The sequence below is a fragment of the Artibeus jamaicensis genome, unplaced genomic scaffold, assembly GCF_021234435.1.
Source record: "Artibeus jamaicensis isolate MK-2021 breed Jamaican fruit bat unplaced genomic scaffold, CSHL_Jam_final contig_1998, whole genome shotgun sequence".
NCBI lineage: Eukaryota > Metazoa > Chordata > Mammalia > Chiroptera > Phyllostomidae > Artibeus > Artibeus jamaicensis.
Genome location: NW_026521407.1, coordinates 13,426,999 through 13,452,274, shown reverse-complemented (window position 1 = coordinate 13,452,274; position 25,276 = coordinate 13,426,999). Strand labels below are relative to the sequence as shown.

Sequence of the window (25,276 nt, the reverse complement as noted above, 5' to 3'; positions counted from 1 at the left end):
GGGTGGAGAGGACTGAATGTGGGAGGTGGGGGTGGGCAGGGGGAGGGAGAGTAATGGGGGGGTGGGGACAACTGGAATTGCCCAACAATTGAAAAAAGAGTAAAGGAAAAAAGATAGTTTTCATGATGCACTTTATCAGATTTCTTAATTTACTTCATTGTGTTTGAATCAGTCAAAATTCTTCTCTTTGAAGAGGTAGAAACCCAACTCAAATAAGCTTGAACAAAAAAAGAGAATTTCTTAGCTTAGAACCAATGTTCAAGACTCAAGACCTTTACCTTGGTTGTCAGGTCTGTGCTGCTAAGCGTCTGTCTGTGTGTGTTGCCTTTGCTTTCTCTGCGGTAGTTTATCCTCTCTCAGAGCAGGAAGTCTTCCTCCACGTGGTGGTGAGGTCCGGGAGGGTGCCTTTCCTCCATCGCCGGTCTGTGTGCCATCCCACGGGTGGAACGAGACTCTGTGTGGCTGTGCGCACTGTGACCAGCACACCCACAGAGCACGTGGAATGAGGAAGGAACCGTTTTCCTAAGAAAGGATTTGCTCTTACCTTATGACGGAGTGCTGGGGGTCAAAAGCAGTTGTTTACAACAGGTGGGGCAGCACAGAGGCTAGGAAGGCTTAAACTGTTCTTCTCATTTACAAAAGATCATTTTATTTTCCTAACCCTTGATTTCTACAGAGTATGCAAGCTGCGAGATGTCCTACAGATGAATTGTCTTTAACCAACTGTGCAGTTGTGCACGAAAAAGATTTCCAGTCTGGCCAGTGAGTATTTAACCTTGTTTTTCTGCTAGCCTGTTAAGTGGTATTTTAGAAAGTTCTAGAGAGCCCTTATTTTTTAGTAAACTTAAGAATAATTTTGTGTTCCTCTAGGAATTTTGTGATTCCTAAAAAATGGAGGTGAGAGTTATGTATTTCAGTCTTTACTGTGTTAAATTTTTGTAACTATAATGTTTTTAAAATCATGCATTGCTTTTTACAACTTTCATTTTATTATCGATTTTCTTAGCAGAACTAAACATACTGGTTATATGAGAATAGCGTGGTCACTAGTTTTTCGGCTCTGGAGTCGGTTATCTGAGTTTGGGTTCTGGCTCTGCCAGTTGCGAGCGCGATGACTGTGGATGAGCTCACCTGTGAAATGGGGATGAGGGTGATATCTTCCTCAGCGTGTTTGTGAAGAGTTAAACGGATGCAGCACTTAGAGCAGTGCCTAGCACATTTGAGTCCTCAGGACATGTTTGCCATTTTGGTCATCGCTACTATGGTACTATAAGAGACATGAAAATTGGGAGAGGCACAACAAATGTAGGATCTTTACAAGCACTTTTCCTGGTCATTTATTTTAACTGATGCGTGTCACCCACTGCCAGAACTTCTGAAGGCCCTGCACTTGGGTGCCATCGCATACTTCCAAAGCCAGGAGAGGTCAGGAGATGAAGGGGCGGCACCGGAAGGCAGGCTAGGGAGATAAGGAACAATGAAGCAGGGTTTTAACCGAACCTTTCTTTGCGTGTTTTTTTTAAAGCTTTCTATGAAATACGTGAGTTTCCCAGAGTTAGAATTGGTAGTAATCTCTGGTTGTCAGCTTTGGAGGAAGGGCTGTACTGTGTGATCGTATCGATACTGTTTTCAGTTCTAAAACTTCTGTGATGCTAAGTTGACCGCAGACCTCTCCACACACAAACTGGAGTGTAGATAGTCCGAGAATTTGTGTGGAATTCTTCCCCAGGTGTCGGGCGCGCGCTGCGCTCACAGCCGGGCTGCTGACAGTGCGGCAGCCACGTGGGGCTCGTGCGCCGGTGGCAAACTGGTATGCGTAGAAACATTGACGTTGGTATTAAAAAATTATAGCATCCTAAAAGATAATTTAAAAAAGAAAGTGTGTAACAGTTTGGAGCTTCTGTCTCGCACCCAGTTCTTGGTAGTTTCTCTGGGTAAGAGAATATTATGAAACGACTAGATTTTATCCGTTTATGGGTAATTTCTGAGCAGGGTGAATTAGCACAAAATGTTTTGAAATAGTAAATGTTGACATCTATATGAAAGCTGATATATTTTGTGAAAAATATTCTTGCCATCTTTTTAGTTTTACGGGTTGTTACTTGTTTCCACCTGTGCAAGTCTGCAAAGAGATTTAAATACTTGTCCTAAAAACTAACCTTTTTTTGGACTGTCATATCCTGCTTCTTCTGTCTTCGATTCTCCCCCCTTTATTCGATCTTGGAGGTGAAATGATTTTCAGGAGAAAAAATGTGTCTAGTTTTTCATTAATACTAAGGACTGCAAACTACTGTCACCAGTGTTATGGAACGTGGAACGTAATGAAATCGATGTGTCGGGTGGCGTGTGCTCTCTTGGACCCGGTCTCCGTTCTGTCTGATGCACGTCTGGCCCAGGATTCTCCTTACGCGTGGGAAGCATGTTGAATTGCTGAAGTTTTGGAAATGAAATCTGTGGTCCTGGTCCTTCAGGACTCTCCTGCAAGGCTGTGTTTCCACCCGGCGCTCACTGAGTCTCGGCTGTGGGACACCAGCACACGTGGAAATGGTGTTGTTTGCCCACTCTGACGCGGAGTGCTGACTGTGTTTCTGTCTCTCAGGCACGTGGTTGTGAGGACCTCTCCCAACCACAGGTACACGTTCACACTGAGGACCCACCCGTCCGTGGTTCCAGGCAGCATTGCGTTCAGCTTACCTCAGGTAACTCCGTGTTGATTTACTCTCTCCCATTCTTGAAAGTCGTAGCCGAATCCATTCATTTAAAGCAAGCGTCAGTCACCCCGTCACTGTACGATGCACACCGAAGAAAAAAGACCTAGGTGATACCAAGGAATTTAAAGACATCCTTTATTGCCAATTTTACTGTGTCTACCTTTTATTGCCTTGATTTTTCCTAATTAAAAATATTCTAAAGTAATATCAGCTATGGAATAAGGTGTCAAGTTACTTTAATGTCAACTCCCAGGGTAACAGAGAGGATATAAAAATAACATTTAGTGTAAAATTGGCATAAATGCAGTGATGTCAAACTAACGAATATGATACGAGCAATTGTTCTCTCAAATTACAACCTCACTTGCTGGACTCCCGTAATGGCTGTTGGTGGATTCTCAGAGGGAAATTACCCAGTGCTGCCCCAGGCACGTAGTACGTAACCTTAGGAGCACCACAAGTACCAGTCTGTGTCCTTTTCTCCCTTATCTTGCTGATGCTGCTATTCCCACAGCCATAAGCATTGTAAATACTAACCCTGGCTGCTTCTAGTATGCTAATAAGCCTTGATTTACTCCTCTGGAGGTTTAGGGAAAGAGATCAAACACTCATTTTGGGAACTATTAAATATCTCCTGAAGCTCTCAGAAATTAATGGAAAATCTTCACTCACTGTCCCCTTTTCCCTGTTTGGGTGCATTTCCAAGATCACTTTTCACATTTGTTTCTATAGATCAGAGGTTTGGGGTAGTCCAGGGTTTGTCAGCTTTCACCTAGCTCCATTCGGGAACATGCTGGTTAGAAACAGGGTTTCTGACTATTTCTCCTTTTCTTTCTACTATTAGAAAAATTTTTTCCAGAATTTACTGTAGGCCAAGTATGAGCCCAAGTACTTCTGCATTATTCACTCATTTAATTCTGGAAACAACCTCATACCAAGATACTATTATTATCATCCTTTGAGGTTACCTTTGGGACTGAAGTACAGAAGCTAAATGTGGCTTCTCTGTGAGCCCAAGTCTGGGCTTAACCAGCATGCTGCTGCGTTTCAGGTGGGCTGTGGGTGGGATGGGATGTTGCAGAAGAGGGGTGTGAAGGGCAGGAAGGAGGGAGACGTGACCTGTGGTGAGAAAGCTGGAAGGGAGAGAACTTAACGTTGCATGAATTTAAAATTCAGCATCCTCTTCACTATTCACCACAAAACCTGCGATATTCAGATGGGTAAACAAACTGTTGACTTTCAGCAAAAAATTATTTTTCTCACTGTTCTTTGCAGTGTTATCAGTGATTACTAATTTTGAACATATTCCAAGCCAGTCCCGAATTCCTGCCTCAGCACCATCTGGCCTGCCTCTGTGCATTGTTGCTGGTACAACCACTTACGACGCAGGGAGAAGCCAACGCCTGGCTGCAGAGGCCTGAAAACCCTTTGGCTAGTACACGACCACTAGTTGTCACCACCTGATTATTTGGATCCCTGCTTGGGTTTCAGTATATGTGAGGGGGCGTTTGCCCTCAAATCCTCTTGTCTGCCACGGATGAAAGTAAACACTACTAAGACATGATCTGCTTGGGGAGGAGTGGTGGCCAGTTTCTCAGAGGAAAAAGGCCAGGAGCCTCTTCCTCCAGGGGTTTTATTGGGTTGTAATACACAGGAATACAGGGTGGCAAGGAGCAAACAGTAGATAACATTGCAAAGAAATCTGAGGGCTTAGTCTGAGTCAGAGTCTGTCAGGAAGGGGGTTTGCAGAAACTTTGGGAGACATACTCATGTCCTGCTCGGACCCTTAACATATGAATGAAAGCACTCCTAGCAAAGCAGGTTTCACAGGTTTTTCAGGAATTCTTTCTTATGCCAGATTTCCCCTGGATCCTCTAGCAAGGCAAGGAGCTGCACCTCTCCCCATCAGGTTTTCAGGCTTAAGTGGATTAGAGCCAGGAAGTGCTTCTCCCAGAGGACATAGGGAATCGGGCTATGTCACACAGCCCTGGGGGCAAGGGTCCATTGTTCCCTCTTTGTTGCAGCCCCCGAGTCCTTCCCTGATGGCCTCCCAAGTGATCAAGTCTGGCTTAGGTTGCCCCCCTCTCTGTGAGGAGTCTTACCCATCATTGACTTCCGACCAAGCTTTGGGGGCAGGGAGAGGAAACTGAGGCAGCATTCACTACCAGAGACAAGACTTGTCTCCTGTGGCTCGCATTCCGGAGGTCACTCACTCATCCTTATCCCTAGGGGGTAGTTAGAATTCCTGAAACCAGGCAGAGCAGTCCCCAACAAGTGTATATTGTCTGACCAGTTTTAATTTGAAGTATGAACTGTTTTTTTCCCTTTGTGATACTGTAACAAACAGCATAACTAACTACAGTACATTTAGAACACTGAAATATTACCTAATAATACTACAAAGACCTTCAGGAGTATTAAATTATCCAGTGGTGCCGGCTTCACTGTAAAAAGGCAAGCTTGGTATGTTTGGGGTTGGACGTTCAGATACAAACTGTAGCACGTAAGTTTCCTAGGCTGTGTAGCAAAGCACCACAGACCCAAGGCTTCCAGTGACAGAAGTTCGTTCTCTCAGTGCCGGAGGCTGGAAGTCTGAAATCGAGGTCTCAGCGGGGCCACGCTGTGTCTGGAGGCCCTGGGGGAAAATCCGTTCCATGCTTCGCTTCTTGTGTTTCGGACAGTCCTTGATGTCCTTCGACTGGTGGACGCATCACCGAGTCTCTGCCTCCATCGTCCCCTGATTTTCTCCCCATGTGTCTGTGTGCCTTCTTTTCTTACAAGGGTGCCAGTCATGTTGGCTGAGGACCCACCCTAATTTGATATGACTGCCTCTTAATTTGATTACATGTGCAAAGACCCTTCTTCCAAATACAGTCACATTCACAGGTGCCGGGTTGAAGTCTTCAATGTGTCTTTTTGTGGGATGCAATTCAACATATAAGAGATACCATGTTTTGTTCTTTGAATGTGTTCCTGAAATTCAGAGAAATTCCTCTTCATTTATCTAATTTTGATTGATTTGGCTTTGTCTTTTTTTTTCCTCTTTTATTTTACAGCGAAAATGGGCTGGACTTTCTATTGGGCAAGAAATAGAAGGTAGGTAAATACTTTAGCCACCTGAGGAAGATTTTCTTTATGACTTTCTCGTAGTTACGGAGATCTGCACACCTTCCTGTTCATGGCGGTTAGGTCCTTACACGTTCGTCGCGGTCGTGTCCCTGGTTAGGTCTAGGAGGTGGGATAGTGAACAGCTGTGGTGCCTGCGTCCCTGCCTCTTTATCTGCCTGCTGTTCTGCCTGGAAGCTACAGTCTAACAGGGGAATGAATATCCACATATTCATAACTCGCAGAATCTGTACAAGGTAAATATGTGCATAGACATTATCATTAGGAGCTCGTGTAGAAGTGCTGAGATAGAATGGGAGAGGATGGATCCAATGGAGACTGGAAAATGAGCCCGGAGAGCCTTTGGAGAGCTGGGGTTTGAGCATGGCTGTTTTCGTACGCGATGGTGACACTTTTGAGGAGTACATTTATAAAGTAAGGAGCTGTCGGATAAAGGTACAAAGCATCAGTTGCACAGGATGAACAAGTTACAGTGACTATAGCTAATGGTGTATATTGTTTACTTGAAATGTGCCAAGAGGGCACAGATGAGACACAAGATTTACCTTAAGGATTTTTTTGTCTTTAAAGTCTGGTATCCTCATTAGGATCTTTTTTGGAATTGGTCACTCTGTGTCCATGACCTGGGTGTACAAGGGGTTGTTATAGTATGTAGGTTTAAGTTTTCTTTTACTTCCACAAAGTTTTCTTAGATTATGATTTCAAATATTAATTCCATCCCGATTGTTTTGATTTTCCTCTCAGGGGCTCCCATTACATCTGTGTTGGGCCTTCTTTGCCTGCCTTTCTCTCTGTTCTTTTAAAATTGTTTCTTTATCTTATTTTTCGTCATCTTGGTTGTTTTTCTGTCATTCTTTGCTGCCCCTTACTAAATATTAATTTGAATATATTCTTTCAGGTACTTTGTAATTATTCTTTACTGCTGAATTAGTTTTGTCTTTTTTCTTTTCAGTTTCTTTCTTGAGTTTAACAAACTCTCATTGCATTTCTTGTGTTTTTCTATTTGTTTTTAGTTTTTCTGACTTTAGGTGTTTTTATCATATAGCTAAATACTTGTTTGAGGATAATTATTTTTTGAGTTGGAACTCAGATGTTGGGGTTATCTTTAGCTGGCTTTGTGTTTTTCTTTGTGGAAGTCATATGAGAGCTAAAACTTTTTGATTGGGGATGAAAATAAAAGAAATTACTTTAGATATGGGAAGCTGGTGACAAGGGTTATATAATTAGGGCTTTCTAAATTTGCCTGAAAAACATTTGGGGAGTATGTTTTTAAAAGAGACTCCTGGGCCTCTCCGCAGGGTTGGAAGGGTGGAGTCTGTGTCTCGAATCTCAGTTTTTAACAATCTCTCTGAAGTGGTTCTTATCAGCCGCATTTTGGGCAAAACTGACGTAAGCGGTTCCCTTAACTCTCACCCCCTCATCTGTGGCACAAGAGTCAGTGGGAGAGGTTGGCACAGAGTCGGTCAGTGCATGAAGCAGGGATTCTCTGTTTGCAGACATTAGCAGAAATAAAAATGAACACTTGTTAAACCTAATGAGAAAATAGGTGGGTACATAGCTGAGGTTTCTCATTTCCTTAAACTTCTTTTTCTAAATATGAAGTAAAGAGTGAGCTTCAGTTTAACTTTTAATGTACATAAATTTTGTTTTGAAATGGTGTGAACATTCAAGGTTGTAAATCTTGATGAACTGAAAATGTGTTTGGTGGCTTCAGTTATTTTTAAAGCATTCTTCCGCTACCAGCAATGCTTATCTTGATTGTAAAGTCAGCCCTTTAAAAGGTGAATCAAACAGACTTATGGGCAGAATTATAAAACCAAGTAACTTGGGGGGACTAAGCTGGAGCAGGTTTGAGACAAGGAAGGGCGTGGGGGCCTGAGGGATGCAGATGGTGCAGCCCTGAAAGTAGCAGGCTGGTCCCACGAGAGGAAGACGTGGCCCAGACAGGGTGGGAGTGGGTATGGAGCGGACCCAGAGACTCCGGAGCCACAGCTCTGTCTGCAGGGGGAGGGTTTCTTAGTCAGGTCCGTGGTTTTACTCTCAGGAATCTTCTGGAGGAAGCATTTCATCTTGTCTTCATCTGAAAATGCCATATTTTAAGTGTTACAGGCTGATGTTCCATGAACATGTTTGGCTGTTATAGTATATCTATCACTATGATATCTAAGTTTATTCAGAGTATTGGTATAATTGTTTTTACTTATAAAATAGGTTTATTAGTCTTTGACATTAAATTGCTATTAGCCATAAAATAAGAAAACATGTTCAACCTTCTGACCCTTTTATGGCACCTGTCCCCATGGGGGCTGCTGGTGGTGCTGCTGGTGGTGCAGCCCACGGCGCTGCCGCGATTCTGTCCCTGGCACTGCCCACAGCATGCCACCCGCTGTCAACAGCCTGGTCCTTTCTGTTTAGGACATTGACCTAGATCAAATGCACGTGAAAACTGTAGTCAGTAATGATGATGCTTTAATATGCTTATTCAAAGTCCTTACTATCGAGCTGATACACACATGTATTCATATGTGTGTATGCACATAATGTAGTGCAGTATGTCATTATAGAATTGCTTTGGAGTCTTTAATGTACAAAATGGCATCGTACTATACAAATCTTTCTGCAATATCTTTTTTATTCAGTGATATGCTTTAATGGGCCATTCATCTGTATTAAATATACGTCATTTTAATTGCTGTGTAGTATTTCATATTTGTCATATTTGATTCATCATTTCCCTACCGATGAGCATTTTTTCAGTGTTTGAATATTACAGATAATGCTTTGATAAAACTCTCTATTGATCTGTTCTTAAGCAAATGTTCAAGAGTCTTTCTGGGACAGGCACCGGGAAGTAGAGTTGCTGAATCAACTAATTGAGACTCACATTAATATTGCATCCTGTACACATCTCCACTGTGTGGGGAGACAGCTGAGCTCTCTTGCTTATGTTACTTGGCATAGAACCTGCACTTTCTGGGGCGTGTTAGGAAAGAGCAAAGTGTTAGGAAAGAGCAAAACATCCAGAAGTGGAGGAGGCAGGAGAGTATTCTAAAGCTTCCTGCTGAGATTTGAGATGTGATCTTCAGTACATATTCCATCTCTTAGCCTGGCTTTCTTGTTCATTTGCTTTTGAAGATGCTTATCTTTAAATATGTGTATCCTCCTTTATGATAGAAAATCAGAACATAAAAATATTATTACACAAGCAATCTTATTCAAAGGATTTAGAGAAAATCCTGTATATAACTTGAGTAGCTAGACTATAAGAAGTAAGTTTAGAACATAATTTAGAGGATAAAATCATGAAGATTTATCCAGTCTAGTCTTCTTATCTTATAGATGTGACAGATCAAGGCACAAAGAGCTAAATGATTCTTCTAGTTACTAACAGACTCTATTGTTATGAAACAGACTCCAAAGTTTGTGTTTCCTCCTTTGTTATTAGCATGGAGACTACGGTAGGTTTTCCTGTTTATGTTTGGTGTTTTGCTGTTGTTTCATTTAAACAGTTCATGAATATATGAAGCATCCTACATACACTGTTAGGTGCCATTAATACAAAGATGAGTTAAAAACATGTACAGCATGTGTAGAACTGACTGTAGTTCCTTGCATGTAGTAGGTGCTTAGTAAACATTTTTATAGTATTAAAAAAGAAATGTCAAACTCTAAGCTGCTTTGAAGCAAACCCCTGTAGTAAGCAGTATTTCTCAAGCCATTTGTTTATTTGTTTGTTTGTTTACTTTGGTCTTGCATCCTACTTCATTAGGGCAAAAGAGTCCACACACCTCTCACCTTAGCTCTTTCTGTGTCAAAGAAAAATCTGTTTGGCAACAGCATCTATGTCAGCGTCACTGGTACGTCAGATACTGTCATTTTGAGAAGGTGCAGAGGTCTTTAGGGGGCAGCAGTGGGCTGTGATGTCCCAATAGGAGTGGGGGGAGGAGGAAAAGTAGAAGTGTGTTGTTCACTATGTTCTAATTACTTCAGATGGGGAGGAAACTCCCAGGTGTTACTGCTGTGTTTTAAAATCTGCGCCTGTGCCCCCCCAATGAAGGCCAGGAAAGCCACCTTTTGGGCAGGTTCTGTTATGATTCATTTAAGTGAAACTATTAGTTACTCGAAACACAGCAAGTATTTTAAAAAACGCTTCTTTTCCCCACCTAGTGTCCTTATACACGTTTGACAAGGCCAAACAGTGCATTGGCACAATGACCATCGAGATCGATTTCCTGCAGAAAAAAAGCATCGACTCCAACCCTTACGATACGGACAAGATGGCAGCGGAATTTATCCAGCAGTTCAACAACCAGGCGTTCTCCGTGGGACAACAGGTGGACTGAGATTCTCCTTCATTCCTTTCGCCTTATAGGCATTCTAATCCCCGCAGCTGTCCACGGTCTTGCTACTTTTAAAACTCTGAGAGGAGCTTTGGTGTATCTAAGATGAGTGATAACAAGCGAGGGAAATGTTCCCCAAAATTCTAGTCTCTTTAGGCTGCACAGTGTCATATATAACTGCAGCAGCTTTTCCATCAGTGAATTTGGGAACACTGTAAATTTCTTACTTTGTCTCAAAATTCTTAAAGATTTTATTTATTTATTTTTAGACAGGGGAAGGGAGGAAGAGAGGGAGAGAAATGTTAATGTGTGGTTGCTTCTCATGTGCCGCCAACTGGGAACCTGGCCTGCAACCCAGGCATGTGCCCTGACTGGGAATGGAACCAGCGACCCTTAGGTTTATAGGCTGGCACTCAATCCACACTTATTTGTAGGGCAAATAAGCCCTACAAATTTTTTATTTGTCTTTGTGTGTCTTTCTCTTTTACTGATACATTTCTGTAGAAAAGTAGCTCTTAACTTTTTTTGGTTATGAACCTCCTTGAGAATCTTGAGGAAATTATGAATATATATATTTTTTCAGGTTTATCTATAGAACCTCTGAAGCCCTGCTTTGCTCTCTAAAATGATATTGTTGATGTCGGCCCTGGGTTTGGACTTCAGTTGACAGCATATTGTTAACCTCCTAGGAAGAAATTCTATCCTTTTAAAATTGTACTTGTAAAAATGTGTGAGTCCATAAATTGCTATTGGTTCGTACACATAAATACAGAACTAATCATTAGTCTTTTGCCCCTGTGTCACATTTGTTTCCTTTTTGTGACTTTTCTTAGTCATTCCTAATTCACCCTCCCACCGTGGCTCCATAGCAGTGGTCTTCAAAGTGCGGTCCCTAAGGCCCCTGGGGATCCCTGAGGCCCTTCCAGTGGCTCTGCAAAGTCTAAACTACTTTCATATTAATACCAAGACGTACGTGTCTTTTCCTCTTATTCTCGTGAGCAAACAGAGCTCTGTAGATGCCAGTGCAGCGCGGCCACTGCGGGAGCCACCGTGGGTGCTGCTGGCTTCATCGAGAGGTTTATGAAAATGGGACTGCGCCACTCTTCTGACTTGTGATTTTTTATTCTGGAAAATAGAGAATATTTTAGAAGTTAAAAATATTCATGATGGATTTATTAGTTATATTTAGATTGATACATAAATTTTAGTTTTTCTAATATGGTAAATATCAGTAGATATGACCCATGTAAGCAAGGGCTTTTGGGGGTCTTCAAAAATTTTTGGCTTACAAAGTGATCCTGAGACGAAAATATTGGAGAATCCTTGCTTGGAGCGTGCTGATCTCCAGTGACTTCCCTGGACCGTGCTTGTAGTCACTCACATGGGAAGGTGGGCGAGATGGGGGGTGAGAGAAGTGGCGGAAGAAAGGAGTCCTGGGAGTGGAAGGGTGATTTCTTTCCCTTTCCTGCAGTGCCTTAGATCTGGGACAAGACTGAGAATCGGATAGGCCACGCATTATAAAGTCAGACCTTTGCAAGTAGAAACTGAATTACTGATAGACAGGAAAAGGATACGACGCATTTATTATTACTGTGTTTTGCCACATATAATGCGCACATTTGAGGGGAAAAGAAGGATGCGCATTATACACAGGTAGTATCTGAAATACCTTGTATCTGTTCTTGCATTTTGTAATTATTTGTTACATAAAATTTCTTGTACCATAATATGTTAAAAAATAAATGCTAAAATTTCTTTAGAATACAAAAACCAAGTATATAAATATAAATGAATAAAAAGCTGAATTAAAAAATTAAAATGAAAGATTTTTTTCCCTGAAAGTTCAGGTCAAAAATGTGGGTGTGTATTATACACGGGAGCGCATTATATGTGGGAAAATACGGTATTTTTAAGAATACTAGAATTGGAATGAAGCTCAGAATTTGTCTTGTCTAACCTCTTCATTTTGCAAATCAGGAATTTTAGGTCCAGGGAAGGTAGATAACATGCCCCTGACAACACATCCAAGGGTGTAACTGAGATAAGAACCCACTAGTCAATTGACCAATTCATATTACAAGTACGTATTAAATACCTGGTATGATCCAGCCACTATATTAGGCACTGCAGATCAACAGTGAACAAAATATACATAATCCCTACTCTTATAGACCTTACTTTCTGGTTTGGGGAGATAGGAAATAAGAAAGCAGTGTCATGAACTGTGAAGTCCTGGGATGTCGGTAAAATGGGACGATGCACAAGGGAGCCACTGTGGTGCTGCTTGGGAATCACTGGTCCAAGAAGGCTCCCCACGAGGCCATTCACTGCTAATTTGTTGACTGCCTGTTCATTTTGCAGTTTGGTCTATACTGGATTCCTCTGGATTCCTACACTTTTGGACTGATAGTTGAACTCAAGTCACCTCACTAAACTTCATTGTTTTTACCTTCTCCTTTAGCTTTTCTATTTTAGTAGAAAATGTTTTGATATTTGTAATTATTTTAAACCTGATAACATGCAGACATCTATAAACCCATGAAAGAAAATCCTCCATAATACAGAGAGGAAGTAAATATCTTGCTCTAAATCACTGTGCTCTGTATTTATTCCCTTTCATGGTAGGTAATAGTAGCAGGATGGACAGCCAACTTTGTCTGTGACGTTTACTGTTATGGCCCAGCACATAGAAGAGGGCCTAGCTCATTGGAAGGCACTCAGTGAACCCTTGGCAGATGACTGCATCAGACGCCGTGGTTACAGAAAAGCATAAGTATCTGGTCACAGACCCAGGCTGAATCATGGCACAGCCATTCACTGTGACTCTGGGTCCCATGGCTTAGCCCCTGTCCGATCACAGCTTCCTCACTAGTTAAAACTGAGGAGTAATTTCTGTTTCCAAGAGAGTTTGTGAATACTAATTACCTAACCTCCTAGTTGTCAGCAAAGAGCTCAGTAAGTGTTAGTTCCCTTTTCCCCTCTTTGGTTAGGTGGGTAGTTTGCCTGTGGAGCAGATTCAAGAGGAGCACACAAGACAGAGTTGCTTTTCTGCATTTGGCAAACATTGGCGATGAGGTGCGGGTCAGGCCATTTTAACATAGAGCGATTTTTCTGCTCTTACCTTTTTTCTGCACAGCTTGTGTTCAGCTTCAATGAAAAGCTTTTTGGCTTGCTAGTGAAGGATATCGAAGCCATGGATCCCAGCATCCTGAAGGGAGAGCCTGCGACGGGCAAAAGACAGAAGGTATGTTTTATTTCCAATCATTTGTATTAGGTCATCTTCATGGTGTGAATCGTGCAGATTAATAGAATTTTCTACCCCTTCTCTTGTTCAGTGATTGGGCATTTTTTTTTTTAAGGCATATTTTTTTAATTTATTTATTTAATTGTTGTTCAAGTCAGTGATTTCTTTCATACTGTGTATTCTTTCTTTTATAATGGTAGGGAGAGGAAATTGCTTTTATAGTTAGCATTATTTAAATACAGCATAAAATACACTTATTTGCAGACCTAATAGTAATTTGGAATCTGTAATGCAAGTTGAATGATGATACGTATTGTAAGTAAATAACAATATGACAGGCATTATGGAAAGATATATGCATTGAAATAAAGAAAATAGGAATAACTGGAAGGTAGTTATAACAAGAGTGAATGTAACTTAGGTAACAGTTTACAGATTTGCTCTGCCCGGGAGACCTCGTTTCCCTTTGTTTCTGGCTTTGCTTTGAGAAGTCCAGGAGTCTGCCGTTAGACTGCTGTACTAATTATTGTCTCTCTGCACAGATCGAAGTGGGGCTGGTTGTTGGAAACAGTCAAGTTGCATTTGAAAAAGCAGAAAATTCGTCACTCAATCTTATTGGTAAGACTTACAGTTTTCAGGAGATTCTGAATGAAGTGGGGTCATCTCTGTTATTATATGTGACCCAGTTGCGGTGATTTTCAAGTGGGGAGGAGAACAGGGACCACCTCCCTTGAGAAAGCGTTTCACAAAACCACAATGTGCTAACGAAGAAAAAGTTTAAAATCGTCACTAGACCAGCATCGTCCCATAGAAATATAATGTGGGTCATCTGTGTAATTTTTAATGTCCTAGTAACCACACTATAAATAAGGAAGAAGATACAGATAAATTAATTTATAAAGTTTTTATAACGAGATAAGTTTCGGCTCACAGAAGATTTGCAAAAGTAGCTCCAAGAGTTCCTGTATACCCTTCACCAGCTCCCCGTGATGTTACATCTCAAGTAACTATAGTGCAGTCACCAAAACTAAATTGTCACGGTGACATTGCTACTAACTCAACTGCAGACTTTGTTCAGATTTCACCAGTTTTTTTTCACTATGTCCTATTTCTGTTTCAGGATCCCGCATTGCTTTTAGTTGTTCAGTCTCCATAGTCTTCTGCAGTCTCTGGCAGCTCCTCAGACTTTCATGGTCTCCCATGCCCTTGAGACATGTGGTCAGTTATTTGTGGAGTGCCTCTCACCTGGTGGTGTGTTCAGTGCAATACTAGCATCACTTCTGTTAGTGATTGAATTAAATGATGAATGTGTAGGGAAGAAAGTCTTTGTAGCAGATTCACAGTTAAGTCATACTCTTTTACATTGGCCCTCCTCTTATTATATTAAAATGATGCAGATTTGGCTGTAAGGAGTAACTCACCAGTAACTGAAGTTACTCCAGTAGAACGTAGAGAACTTTCATTGGTTGCACGTTACCGTATCCATGGTTACTTAACTGTCTTAGAATGTGTGGCCTTTTTTCTTGATTCATAGATTATTATTACCTCTTACTGTCATTTTCTTGATTACAAAGTAAAATAATTATTTTATAAAATGTGGATAGACACCCAAAGACAACCCATGCAACTCTAAAATTTTTTAATTTTATTTTAATACTGTTTCATAATTTGTTCTTTCTGCTTAACGTATTTCAAGCATCTTAATAAATACACCTTTTCAACATAATTTTTGATGACTGTACGTGCCATTTTATGGATGTAGGATGTATCAAAATCTATTATAGATCCATTTCATTTTTATAGTAATTTCTTTGTATTTTGTGTTTCATACACCTTTTGTTAAGGTATCTTGTCCCAAGGGCATTGTGTGGCTTTCATACAATGTGGATATTTCTTTTTTTAAATAGTTGCATGTCATATTTATTTAATACTCAGTTTTTAAGATATTTCCTCATACTTTACCTTATGTACAGAGGATTAGATGTATATAGTAAGTTATCAAGTTTCAAATGTCAGTATAGCCTGTGCAGACAAGACAGTGAACTGAGATACAAAAAAAACTAATAGATAGATAGATACAAGAGATTTTTTATAGAATATACTAGGACATAAAAATGGGCTTACCTATATTATGAATTAATGCTCCTTTTTTTGTTGTTGTTCAATTGCAGTTGTCCCAATTTTCCCCTGTTGCTCTCCTCTGCCCTCCCTGCTTCCTCAGTCAATCCCCACCCTGTTGGTCATTAACATGGGTCCTTTATACATTTTCCTTCAATGTGGGTATTTCTAAGTAATTCAGGCAAAGGTGTGGTTGATAGGTTTTTCCCATTGAAAAATAAAATTATGTCGCGATTTAGCATGCAGTAGGTTTGGCCACAAGAGGGCAGTGGAGTGTAAGAAAACTATTTTCCATAGCTTTGTAAAGGGAATGTTAAGTCCGCAAAACTCTAACCATAAAACTGCCATTTAAGATAAACTTTTTCTAATGCAACCTTCTCTTCCCTAATTAAAAAACTATAATATTACCTTCTTTTTTTTACTCATAGCAGAGTGTACTAAGGAGCTTTTATTCTTTGTGTTTGTGATCATTAATGTGATTCTCTTTAAGTTACTTTAGGTGGCACTATGACGTTTAAGTTACGTCATTTTATGTCTGAAAGAATTGGAAAACATGAATTTTGAAATCATTAAAGACTTTAGGATGATTTTAGACTTTTGTGTACAAGTGAAGAAAGAGCAAATAAGACATTAATCTTACTCAGGCCGAGGGGTTATGTATTCAATTATAAACTTAATCTAGATGAATATAGTGTGTATTTCTAAGTATACTTGCTGTAGGAGCCTGGAGAGACTGCTAGATTTCAGTTGCATTTCGGGCACCCAGTGTTGTCTTCATCAGATGCGCACATGGTGTTTCTTCTAATCAGCTAAATTAGTTAACGTGGTTAGGGCTACAGGTTGATGAGACCAAGCTCCATGGGTTGATTACAGATGGACCGCAGCATGAGTTTAGCGAGTCGCTGTGAAAGTGTTTTACTGAGCCCTGCACGGGGACCAGACAAAACAGTGAACACAGCACAACATCCTCATTAGAAAATAGCTAAGAGTGTGGTGTTCATCTTCGTGTGAGGGTAGCTTCTCTTTGTTCATTGAAGACGCCCGTGAGCTCAGTGTTTTTACACTTTCTGACGAAGTTCTTGTTTCACACTTGATTATCTCTGTTTGACATAGGCAAAGCTAAAACCAAGGAGAACCGCCAGTCTATCATCAATCCTGACTGGAACTTTGAGAAAATGGGAATAGGAGGTCTGGACAAGGAATTTTCTGATATTTTTCGACGAGCATTTGCTTCCAGAGTGTTTCCTCCAGAGATTGTGGAGCAGATGGGTGAGTTTCAAAAGGAAAGCTTGATAAAATCTCGTGTTGTGAAGAAGAAATAAGTGTGATGAAGTCTCTTTTCAGTAATATTCTGATATCATGCTTCAGACCTACCTAAGTATTTTTTTCTTTTAACTTCTTTTAAAAAAAGTTTTCTAAACAATTTTTTGAAGGGTTAGAATTTTTTGAAATTACATTTTAAATTTAGGAGGAGATCATAGAAATGTTTGTAGGTTTGCTCCATTTTATTTATTCAAGTATGTTTTTCTACTGGACATATTTGGAAACTTTATTTATTTATTAATGTTTTTACATAGGGAATGTTTAGAAATTTCCCCTAACTCCAAAGATCCACTGTGGGTAGGCTTTATTTACCCCGCTGAGCAATCATCTATTAGACTGTAGGCATTTTCCAGTATTAGCTGCTGCATCTTTGTGATGTGCTGTTATATTACTTGATGAGTACATCTTCATACTTAGTAAGTGGATACTTGGTTTTTAAATTACATAAGTTTGATCCAATAAGACAAATGCAGGGTATATAGGAGTTTCCATATTGCATACAAAGAAATGCACTGTTCATTTATCACTGTCTTCTTGAAGGTTTATTTAATTTATCTGTGTGAAGTGGCGCTATTTGCCCCAGTGGAAGTGCTGCCGTGACTGTTTTGCCATCCATATTATAGTTTGAATCGGAATGTGAGCCACAGAATATCTCAGAAAGGAATTTATAACAACAGCTTCTGGCAGATGTAGTATGAAAACAGTCTCCCCCAAAAAAACCTGAAGGAATATGAATATATTACTTCTCTTACTCCCATCATTCTTTATTTTTAAATTGCTACTGGAGATAAAAGTATATTCACAGTGGGGGGGATAAGAACGGCTTTCTAGGCCCTAAGTGCTTGGTCCTCCCGGCCTTCTATTGTTGGTAGCTTTTCTGCCTGGCCGCTCACTCTGGTAAATTACAGGCGCAGCACACACCTGCTCACTGGGTAAAGGTCGAGCTTGGAATTGGATTAAGAGAAAATGACAGAGACCCTCATCACCTGAGTTTTATACACCTTGAAATGGCAATGACATACTTTTTTATCTGAAAGATCCAAAGGCCAAGTCCATAAAAAACCATTTTAATCTGGAAAATAGTAAAAAGCATGATAGTTCACTGTCTTGGCAACGTATATTTGGAGGCACAATAAATCCATAATGTTTATTTGGAGACATGGAAATATCGTTTAAGCACATCGTGGGTGTAGGCAGACACGACAGGATGATCCCAAATGTTGTACGTCATTCCTGTAGAATATTTTTTCTGGGCTTCAAAAGCGAGCTCTGGTACAAAAAGTAAATGATTCTGTTTCTTTGAACATCATACTATCCAGCCAACAAGTAGAAGAATAACCACTCTGTGAAGCCATATATTTTAATTATATTATAAATACTTTCTCACAGTGGCAAGCTACAGAGGATCCGGATATTCAGACGCTAGGCTTGTGTTTGGGCCTTATCTAAACGCTGCTCCTTACGGCCTCTGTCTGAGGTGGGCAGATGACTCGGAAAGCGTAAAACTCGTATTGGTTGACTTGTGGTCTCGCCAGCCGTCGAAGAGTTTGAAAGTAAACCAAACAGACAGGAGATTTCTGAGTGAACTTACCAGTAGTCTGTGTTTCCGCAGTCCATGTAGAAACCACTTGAATTGTAATAGTTTGCTTTTGTTTTTGTTAACATGGTTTTTGACTAAGGACCATGGACTTGAATTTTGTTTGCGAGTGATACTATTTAGGACCCTTGTTATGTATTTATTCTTCTAATATCTTTACACTAATTTACTTAAACAAAAAGAGTGCTGTCCTTTAAATTTTTTTTTAATTGATTGATTTGAGAGGGAGAGAAACACTGATTTATTGTTCCACTTACTTATGCATTCATTGGTTGATTCTTGTGTGTGCCCTGGCTGGGGAATGAACCCTCAACCTTGGTGTATCAGGATGACACTCTAAACAACTCAACGGGGCGAGTTCTGTCCTTTTTTAAAAGTAATGTATTTTTTCTCATCATGGCTTTTTGCCATCGAGAATCATGTGCTATCAATTTGATTTAAGGAAAAGTAAGTATAAGCTACCTTGGCTTTTGAGCTGGATTGAAAGGATTTTCTTTATTCTAAATGAAGATTCGCAGCGTCCTAAAGCGACTTTTTAAAAGGGCTCTGAGTCAGTAATTCTCTTGCTATGCAAGTGTCATTCCCTGTTTTCTAATAGAGGCTTTTTTTTTCCTTTGACTTTTGAGGAAATCCCTTGTAGAATACTTACTGTACTCCAAGTACAGTGTGGTTATAAAGTGCCCATTAGGCTTTGGTAAAGATACATAAAAGTGCAAATTGCTACTTTTGGATAGAATGTAAAACAACGCCACGCAAGTCCTTTTTATATTTATCCTGTGATCTTTTACCCTGCCAGGTGGAAACAAATTGGCTGATTATTTTCCTCACCCTTTGTTGACTAAATAGATAAACCTTTGTGGTTGTGCGATTCATTTGGACACTGGATACAATTTGTTAAATTAATTCAAATTAAAAAAAATAGTGGTTAGGAAGGAATAATTGTGGGGCTTTTTAAAAATTTTTAAGTAGAGAATTTTTTTACTTTTGGCTTGAGACCAAATCACTGTCTTTACCATGAAGTCTAGAGTTATGTCTGCTTTGTACACAGGAATTTTTTTTTTTTGGTACACAGGAATCTTAACTAAAAGGATTTTTTCTAACTTTTGATGCCTATGCATCCAAGTTGGAAGTGCACAGCGAGATAAATTTAGAATTCTCTTTTGTCATGCTTATGAGACTGATAATTGTGCATCTAGGTAGTAGAGTTCTTCCCCTTTGCTTGTAAAGCTTCAGCTGCTTTTCAGATCGAAAGCACAGTCTAGATACGGAATGTCGCTGATGAGACTCAGGAAGACCAAAGGACTAATCAGAGACACACAGCTGAGAAGTAAAACTGGGGGTCAGATGAGGTGATATAGATGGAATGAGTGTCCTGTACTGGGCGGGGCAAAAGTAGATGAACAGTTGTGCGCACAAAAACCAGTTTATCCTTGTATTACTATTTATTAATTATTGTATTGTTTTCCACATGAACAACTGTGAATCTGCTGCTGCCCAGCCCTATCTGTTAGTTTCTGATCTGTTAGTTTCTTTCTTGAAGTACTTTCAGTTATGTGGTATAGTCCTTCCTGTTCTAGTTACACTATTTTTACAGCGTTAAAATCAAGAAAAGCCTTAAAGGGAGAAAAGTAGTTGCGTATAGTCCTGTAGACAGAGGAAGAAAGGCCACGTGTAGAAATAGGAAAAGGGATTATTTAGGGGGGTATCAGTTTAGACTTTTGCTTTTGTTGTTGTTGTTTTCACCAGTGTAACTGTTTATTTTTTCCTTGTGCGTAGCAGTGGGACTCGCCCAAGCCCCTGCAGGCCAGCTCCTCCTTGAGAGTGTCCCAAAGCATTTGGCAAAGAAAACCGGGCCGATCCCTTGCGTGCAGTGGGTACCAAAGAGCTCTCTAGGCAGAATGTCCTCCAGCCCCTGCGATGATCCTTGTGTAGTTCCGAATGACCTTAGGTCCTTACTCTACGGAATAACAGAGGTGCCTGTGGGGTGCCGGGCCAGGAATGTGCATCCAGAAGCAGACTCGGGAAGCGCAGGCGAACAAAGTCAACAGCTGATTGCTGTCCTTGAGCACACGCAGATGTCAGCTGCGTCTGTCCTTCCGTTCGGGGATGCGCCACACCTTGTCCTTTGCATGCGGTTTCCGAGAGTGCTCGGGGTAAACAGTTGGTTGCCTCAGTTCTCACTGTAGCTCTTTTGTTGGCAAAGATAGAATTGCTGCAAAGAAACTTCATTTTTCAGCACCCCTGGCAATTACTTCTAAACTGTAAATGTCAGAGCAAAAGCACACAAAGCCTTTTCAAAGAGCAGTGGAATAATTGTGAAAGAATTAACATCCCTTAGTGTAATTTTAGGACTCGGTTCACATATATCTAAAGAAAGAGGCTTTGGTAGAAGTTACCGTTTTAGAACTAGAAGGAAAAGGGTATGGGGACTTGAGTCTCAAGCCTCACACTGCCCTGGGGGGGATCTGTACCGCTTCGGTCCCCGTGGCCACCTGGAGGGCCGGAGAGCCACTGCCCTGGTCTCATGCCCCTCTTCTTTCAAACTGACCGTGGGTTCTCTATGGTCCCCTTTCCTCTGTGCCTCCCTAAGTCCATTATCAATCTGTATTTTTAAGGTTTCTTTCGAAACTCTAGAGGAAAGCAGCTCTTTTCTGGTATCGTGGGGAAGACTGCAGTTACTCTATGAGTGGAGCTGCCGAGAGATAAGGAGCCTTTCAATCACACGCAGACATCTTTCAGATGCTAAGAACAGCACAAATAACGCAGAGTGGAAGAAAGGGCGCCAAGGTTTTGAACATGCCCTATTTGGGAGAGAGGGAGTTCTCGCTAAGATTAACATAAACACTGACACTGTTAAAATGCATTTTCACACCCCCACTCATGAGCTGAGATCGCAATTTAAATGGGGGTTAAGACATCTAGCCGAACTCCAGGGCTCTGTAAAAGGAACCCTAAGGCTAAAGAGCTTATCTGAAATTTGAAAAAAAGAAGCAAAAAATGAAGCTTTCTGACATTCATCTTTTCCCCTGTATTAGTCATAACTTGCTTTTCAGCTATATTTTAGGTTTTGAATGCCAGCCTGACATCTGTTCAAGTCTGCCTGTAATTTATTAGGAAAGGAAGAGAAAGCAATTGCTCACCGGTTAGAGATGCAAAGCTTCCCCTTCTGGTTTTCCTTAGAGTGCTCATAGATGATAGTTAGACATGAGGAATGTAACACTTTAATAATTTACTGATTCCAACTTCAGGTTGGAAAGTTTATATATTTTTTTAATTGGGAGAAGAAAATATCTTATGACCATGTGATTTCTCAAATCTCTAAAGCAGAATTTAGAGATCAAGCACTCACCCTAAAAAAACAAAACAAAACAAAAAACTACTGTAGGTGCCTTTCTATAAATTGAAACGTTTAACCTCAAAATAATTTTCCCATTGGTTTTGATTTTTAAAGTTGAATTTACTTTTATTTGAACAGAAATAATGTGGCTGTGCTTATATTTCGGAGTCAAATTATGTGCAAATTTGGTTGGCATTTTAAAATTATAGACAGACTTTTAGAAAAAAAATCTTTGGGGTGCAAAGTTGTCTATAGAGTCGCAGTGGATTAGACCTGCCGGCTGCTGCAGTTGAGTTATATACAGATCGATAGCTGGGTCACGGCGAGGTTGAAGTCCAAGTGTGACTCCAGTAAGGACGTGATTGAGCGGACGGTGCCGCACCCTTCCCTCCTCCCTACGGGATGCAGCGGAGCAAGTCGTGAAGTGACCCAGCTCTTGGTGTGCAAATGCTCGTTTCAATGAAGGAAACCCATACAATGAAAAGTAAATGCATTGCAAAAGCCTCTACAGACACACATTGAATTGAAAAAAGTTGTTTACTCCTTTGAAGGAGAAGTTAGGATGGGAAATACAGGGAGATTTTTGGCTTTTACTCTGCCTACCTCTGTGTCTGAGTGTCTTACTGTGGTATTAGACTTCCGCTTGTGTAATTGAAAAAAGAAACAAAAAGATAGTATCACAGGCTAGTTCTCTCTCATGGTAGTTCCACTGGCAGCACAGCAAGGAGCAGGGGCATCAAGAGGTTTTTTTTGGAGAAGGGCTCAGGGTAAAGGCCTGGATTCCCAGGGTGTTGATGGCAGTTCCTTACAGATGCAGAAACTATGGCCCAAGGTCACTAAGCAAGTCACAGGCAGAACTGGTACTAGAACTTGATTCTGGCTCAGGAACCCTGCAGCTGGGGAAGGAAGTGACTTACTGAGTGTGTACAAATAGTGAGAGGCAGAGCTGGGAATGGAGACCAGGACGTCTGGTTCCAGAGTCTGTATTCTGAACCACCTTTCCACATACTGAGAGATGACGCTAAAAAGTAGACAGGAAAGCCTCGAATTTTATGTCAAAGAATATCCTGTGATGAGTGAATAAGTTCCACTTTTGCCCTTCCCCCACCCCAGTTAATCCTAAAAGAAGTTTACAAAGCTTTTCTTATATAAAGGTTCTGAGAACTCAGACGTAATAGATTTGGGGAATGAAAAGGAAGAGGAATATTTAAAACACTGAGGGTCTGGCCTCACCCCCTACCATTTGCTGTGTGCATTTATGAACGCCAGCCTTAGCATTCAGAAATGATCCAGTACTTCAGAAATTTGCTGAAATTCTACAGAGTGAGTTATGAAGAGGTAGTTACAAACTACAGAAATCCACTCTTTGTATTTAGAGACCAGACGTGACAACTGGGTAAGCTTTGCTCTGCTAAACAATTAAACCCATCCTGCTCTTCATTCCCTTTACATCCTCCTCCTTCCTCCCCTCCTTTCTTTTCTTCCCCTTCTTTATTTTAATATAGAATCATTTTCCCAAACCTCAGTTTTTGTCAAGCCAGTGAGTGCATTGACTGAAAGCATGAAGATATTTTTTTTTTTTTTTTTTTTGGTCCTCTCTCGGGGCGGACTCTGTTGCCGGCCCGCTCTGCGCCCAGCCGGGCATGAAGATATTTTTATCCATTCAGGTTTTAAAATTTGAGTAGAGAAACTGTCTCAACTGCAATTTCTGATTTTCTTATTTCTAGCAGATTGTCTAGAACTTGAATGTGGCAAAAATCAGTATCTTGGCCTTGAGTAAGAAGCGTAAGTGCTCAATATATGAGAGTGAATGAATTCTCTAAGACATTAAGGTTTATAACCTGATGTATTCAAATTGTCATGAGCTCAAGAGGTACGACAGTTGGTGGTAGGAGTGTAACATCTAATAACTCCAGTCCCTTTCTTCCTGTGTTTTTTGGCACCTATTGTAGCACAATTCAGGAAGGGGTTAGTTGTTAGAAGTGCTGGCTTAAGTAAACTATCAACTTTGAGGTGGAACATAAATGTCTAAATAAAATAATCATTTAGAAGCTACCTAACAAGTGATATCAAAAGCCCGTATGTGATAAAATGACAAAGAAGTGGTATAGATGATAAGTCTTACAGGAATTTTAAGGGAAAATCAAAGAGGACTTCATTACAGAGGCAGAGGTTGAGTGAGGCCTTAAATGTTGAATGGTTTTGGATAGGGGAGGGGAAGGGTCAGTTGTCCTTATCCTGGGAAGAGTGACAGATGAAGCAAAGTGTGTAAGTCCTGCCTTAGACCAGTCTTGCGGAGCATTGTTGGGAAGCAGCAGGAGATCAGATTTAAAATTCGGTTGGGCCCCAACCGGGTGGTTCAGTAGACTGGGCGGGGTCTTGCAAACCAAGAGGCCACAGGTTTGATTCCCAGTTGGGCACATGCCTGATTGCCGGTTGGGGTGTGGGAGTGGCAGCTAATCAATATTTCACATATTGGTATTTTTCTCCTCCTCTCTTTCTCGCTTCCCCTCTCACTAAAAAAAAATAAATAAATAATAAATCAATCAATAAAATCTTTTTTAAAATAAAGTAAAATTAGGTTGGGGTTGAGTTGTAGAAAGCCGTGAATCAGAACTGACGACTTTGTTTGGTAAGGATGTCAGCCTTGCAGACAGGCCCAGACGCTTCCCCTGTGCCTCCCCTTACCTTGTATGTGACAGTGGTTAACAAAATTATATAGGTTTCAGGCGCACAGCCTAATAGTACATCATCTGTGTCTAGCTGTGTTCTTAAGATATTGTGATTATTCATTTGCACGGCACTCGTAAGGCAGTTTCTCGGCGGTAGCATTTTTGACAGTGTAGTCTGCGAGGTTCTTCACTGGGGCCGGGGAGCTGTCCTGTGCATTGTAACATGTTCAGCAGCGTCTCTAGTCTCTCTCCACTCTGTGCCAGGGGTGCCCTCTGCCCCCCAGTCAAAAGGTCACTCCCTTGGGTGGCAGAGTCACCCTGTTCTGAGGCCCTCCTTCTATCCACACGCTGTTGACCTCGGGGCTGTTCAGAACGTGTTCCACAGACCAGCGATTTCCAACCTTGTTCATCCCATGGCACACCTAAACTAATTACTAAAATTCTGCAGCACACCAAAAAAAATTTGTTTGCCACTCTGACAAAATAAGTAGGTGTAACTTGATTCATTCACATTGGACGGCTGTTGTCATTTTTAATTTGACGATCTAAGGGAAGGGAGGTCGGCGCCCCTGGCTGAACAGTCAGGTACTGCAGGTTTTAAAGTTCCTTGTGGCGTACCTGGTGGAAATTGCTACCGCCGACCATTGCCAGAACCGGTTACCAGCCCACGGTAAGATGAGTATCGAAGCTGAGAGTGAGAATTTAGAACTTTTTAAAGCAGTTTATCATGACTAAGACAGTGTTTGTTACATTTTTTACAAAAACATTGGTCTACAATCGATTGAAAACTGAAAAGAAAAAATGAAAC

At 40.8% G+C, this 25,276-nt stretch overlaps 1 protein-coding gene across 2 annotated transcripts in view; it reads left to right on the top strand.

Moving 5' to 3' along the window:
• NSF (N-ethylmaleimide sensitive factor, vesicle fusing ATPase) overlaps positions 1-25,276 on the top strand; it is a 137,575-nt gene that overhangs the window by 19,501 nt on the left and 92,798 nt on the right. For both annotated transcript variants that reach the window (XM_037163648.2, XM_037163649.2), the window contains exons 2-8: positions 677-762; positions 2,600-2,699; positions 5,768-5,807; positions 10,005-10,171; positions 13,314-13,421; positions 13,964-14,039; positions 16,653-16,808. In XM_037163648.2, the coding sequence (XP_037019543.1) occupies positions 677-762; positions 2,600-2,699; positions 5,768-5,807; positions 10,005-10,171; positions 13,314-13,421; positions 13,964-14,039; positions 16,653-16,808 (733 nt within the window). The remainder of the gene's footprint in view (positions 1-676; positions 763-2,599; positions 2,700-5,767; positions 5,808-10,004; positions 10,172-13,313; positions 13,422-13,963; positions 14,040-16,652; positions 16,809-25,276) is intronic.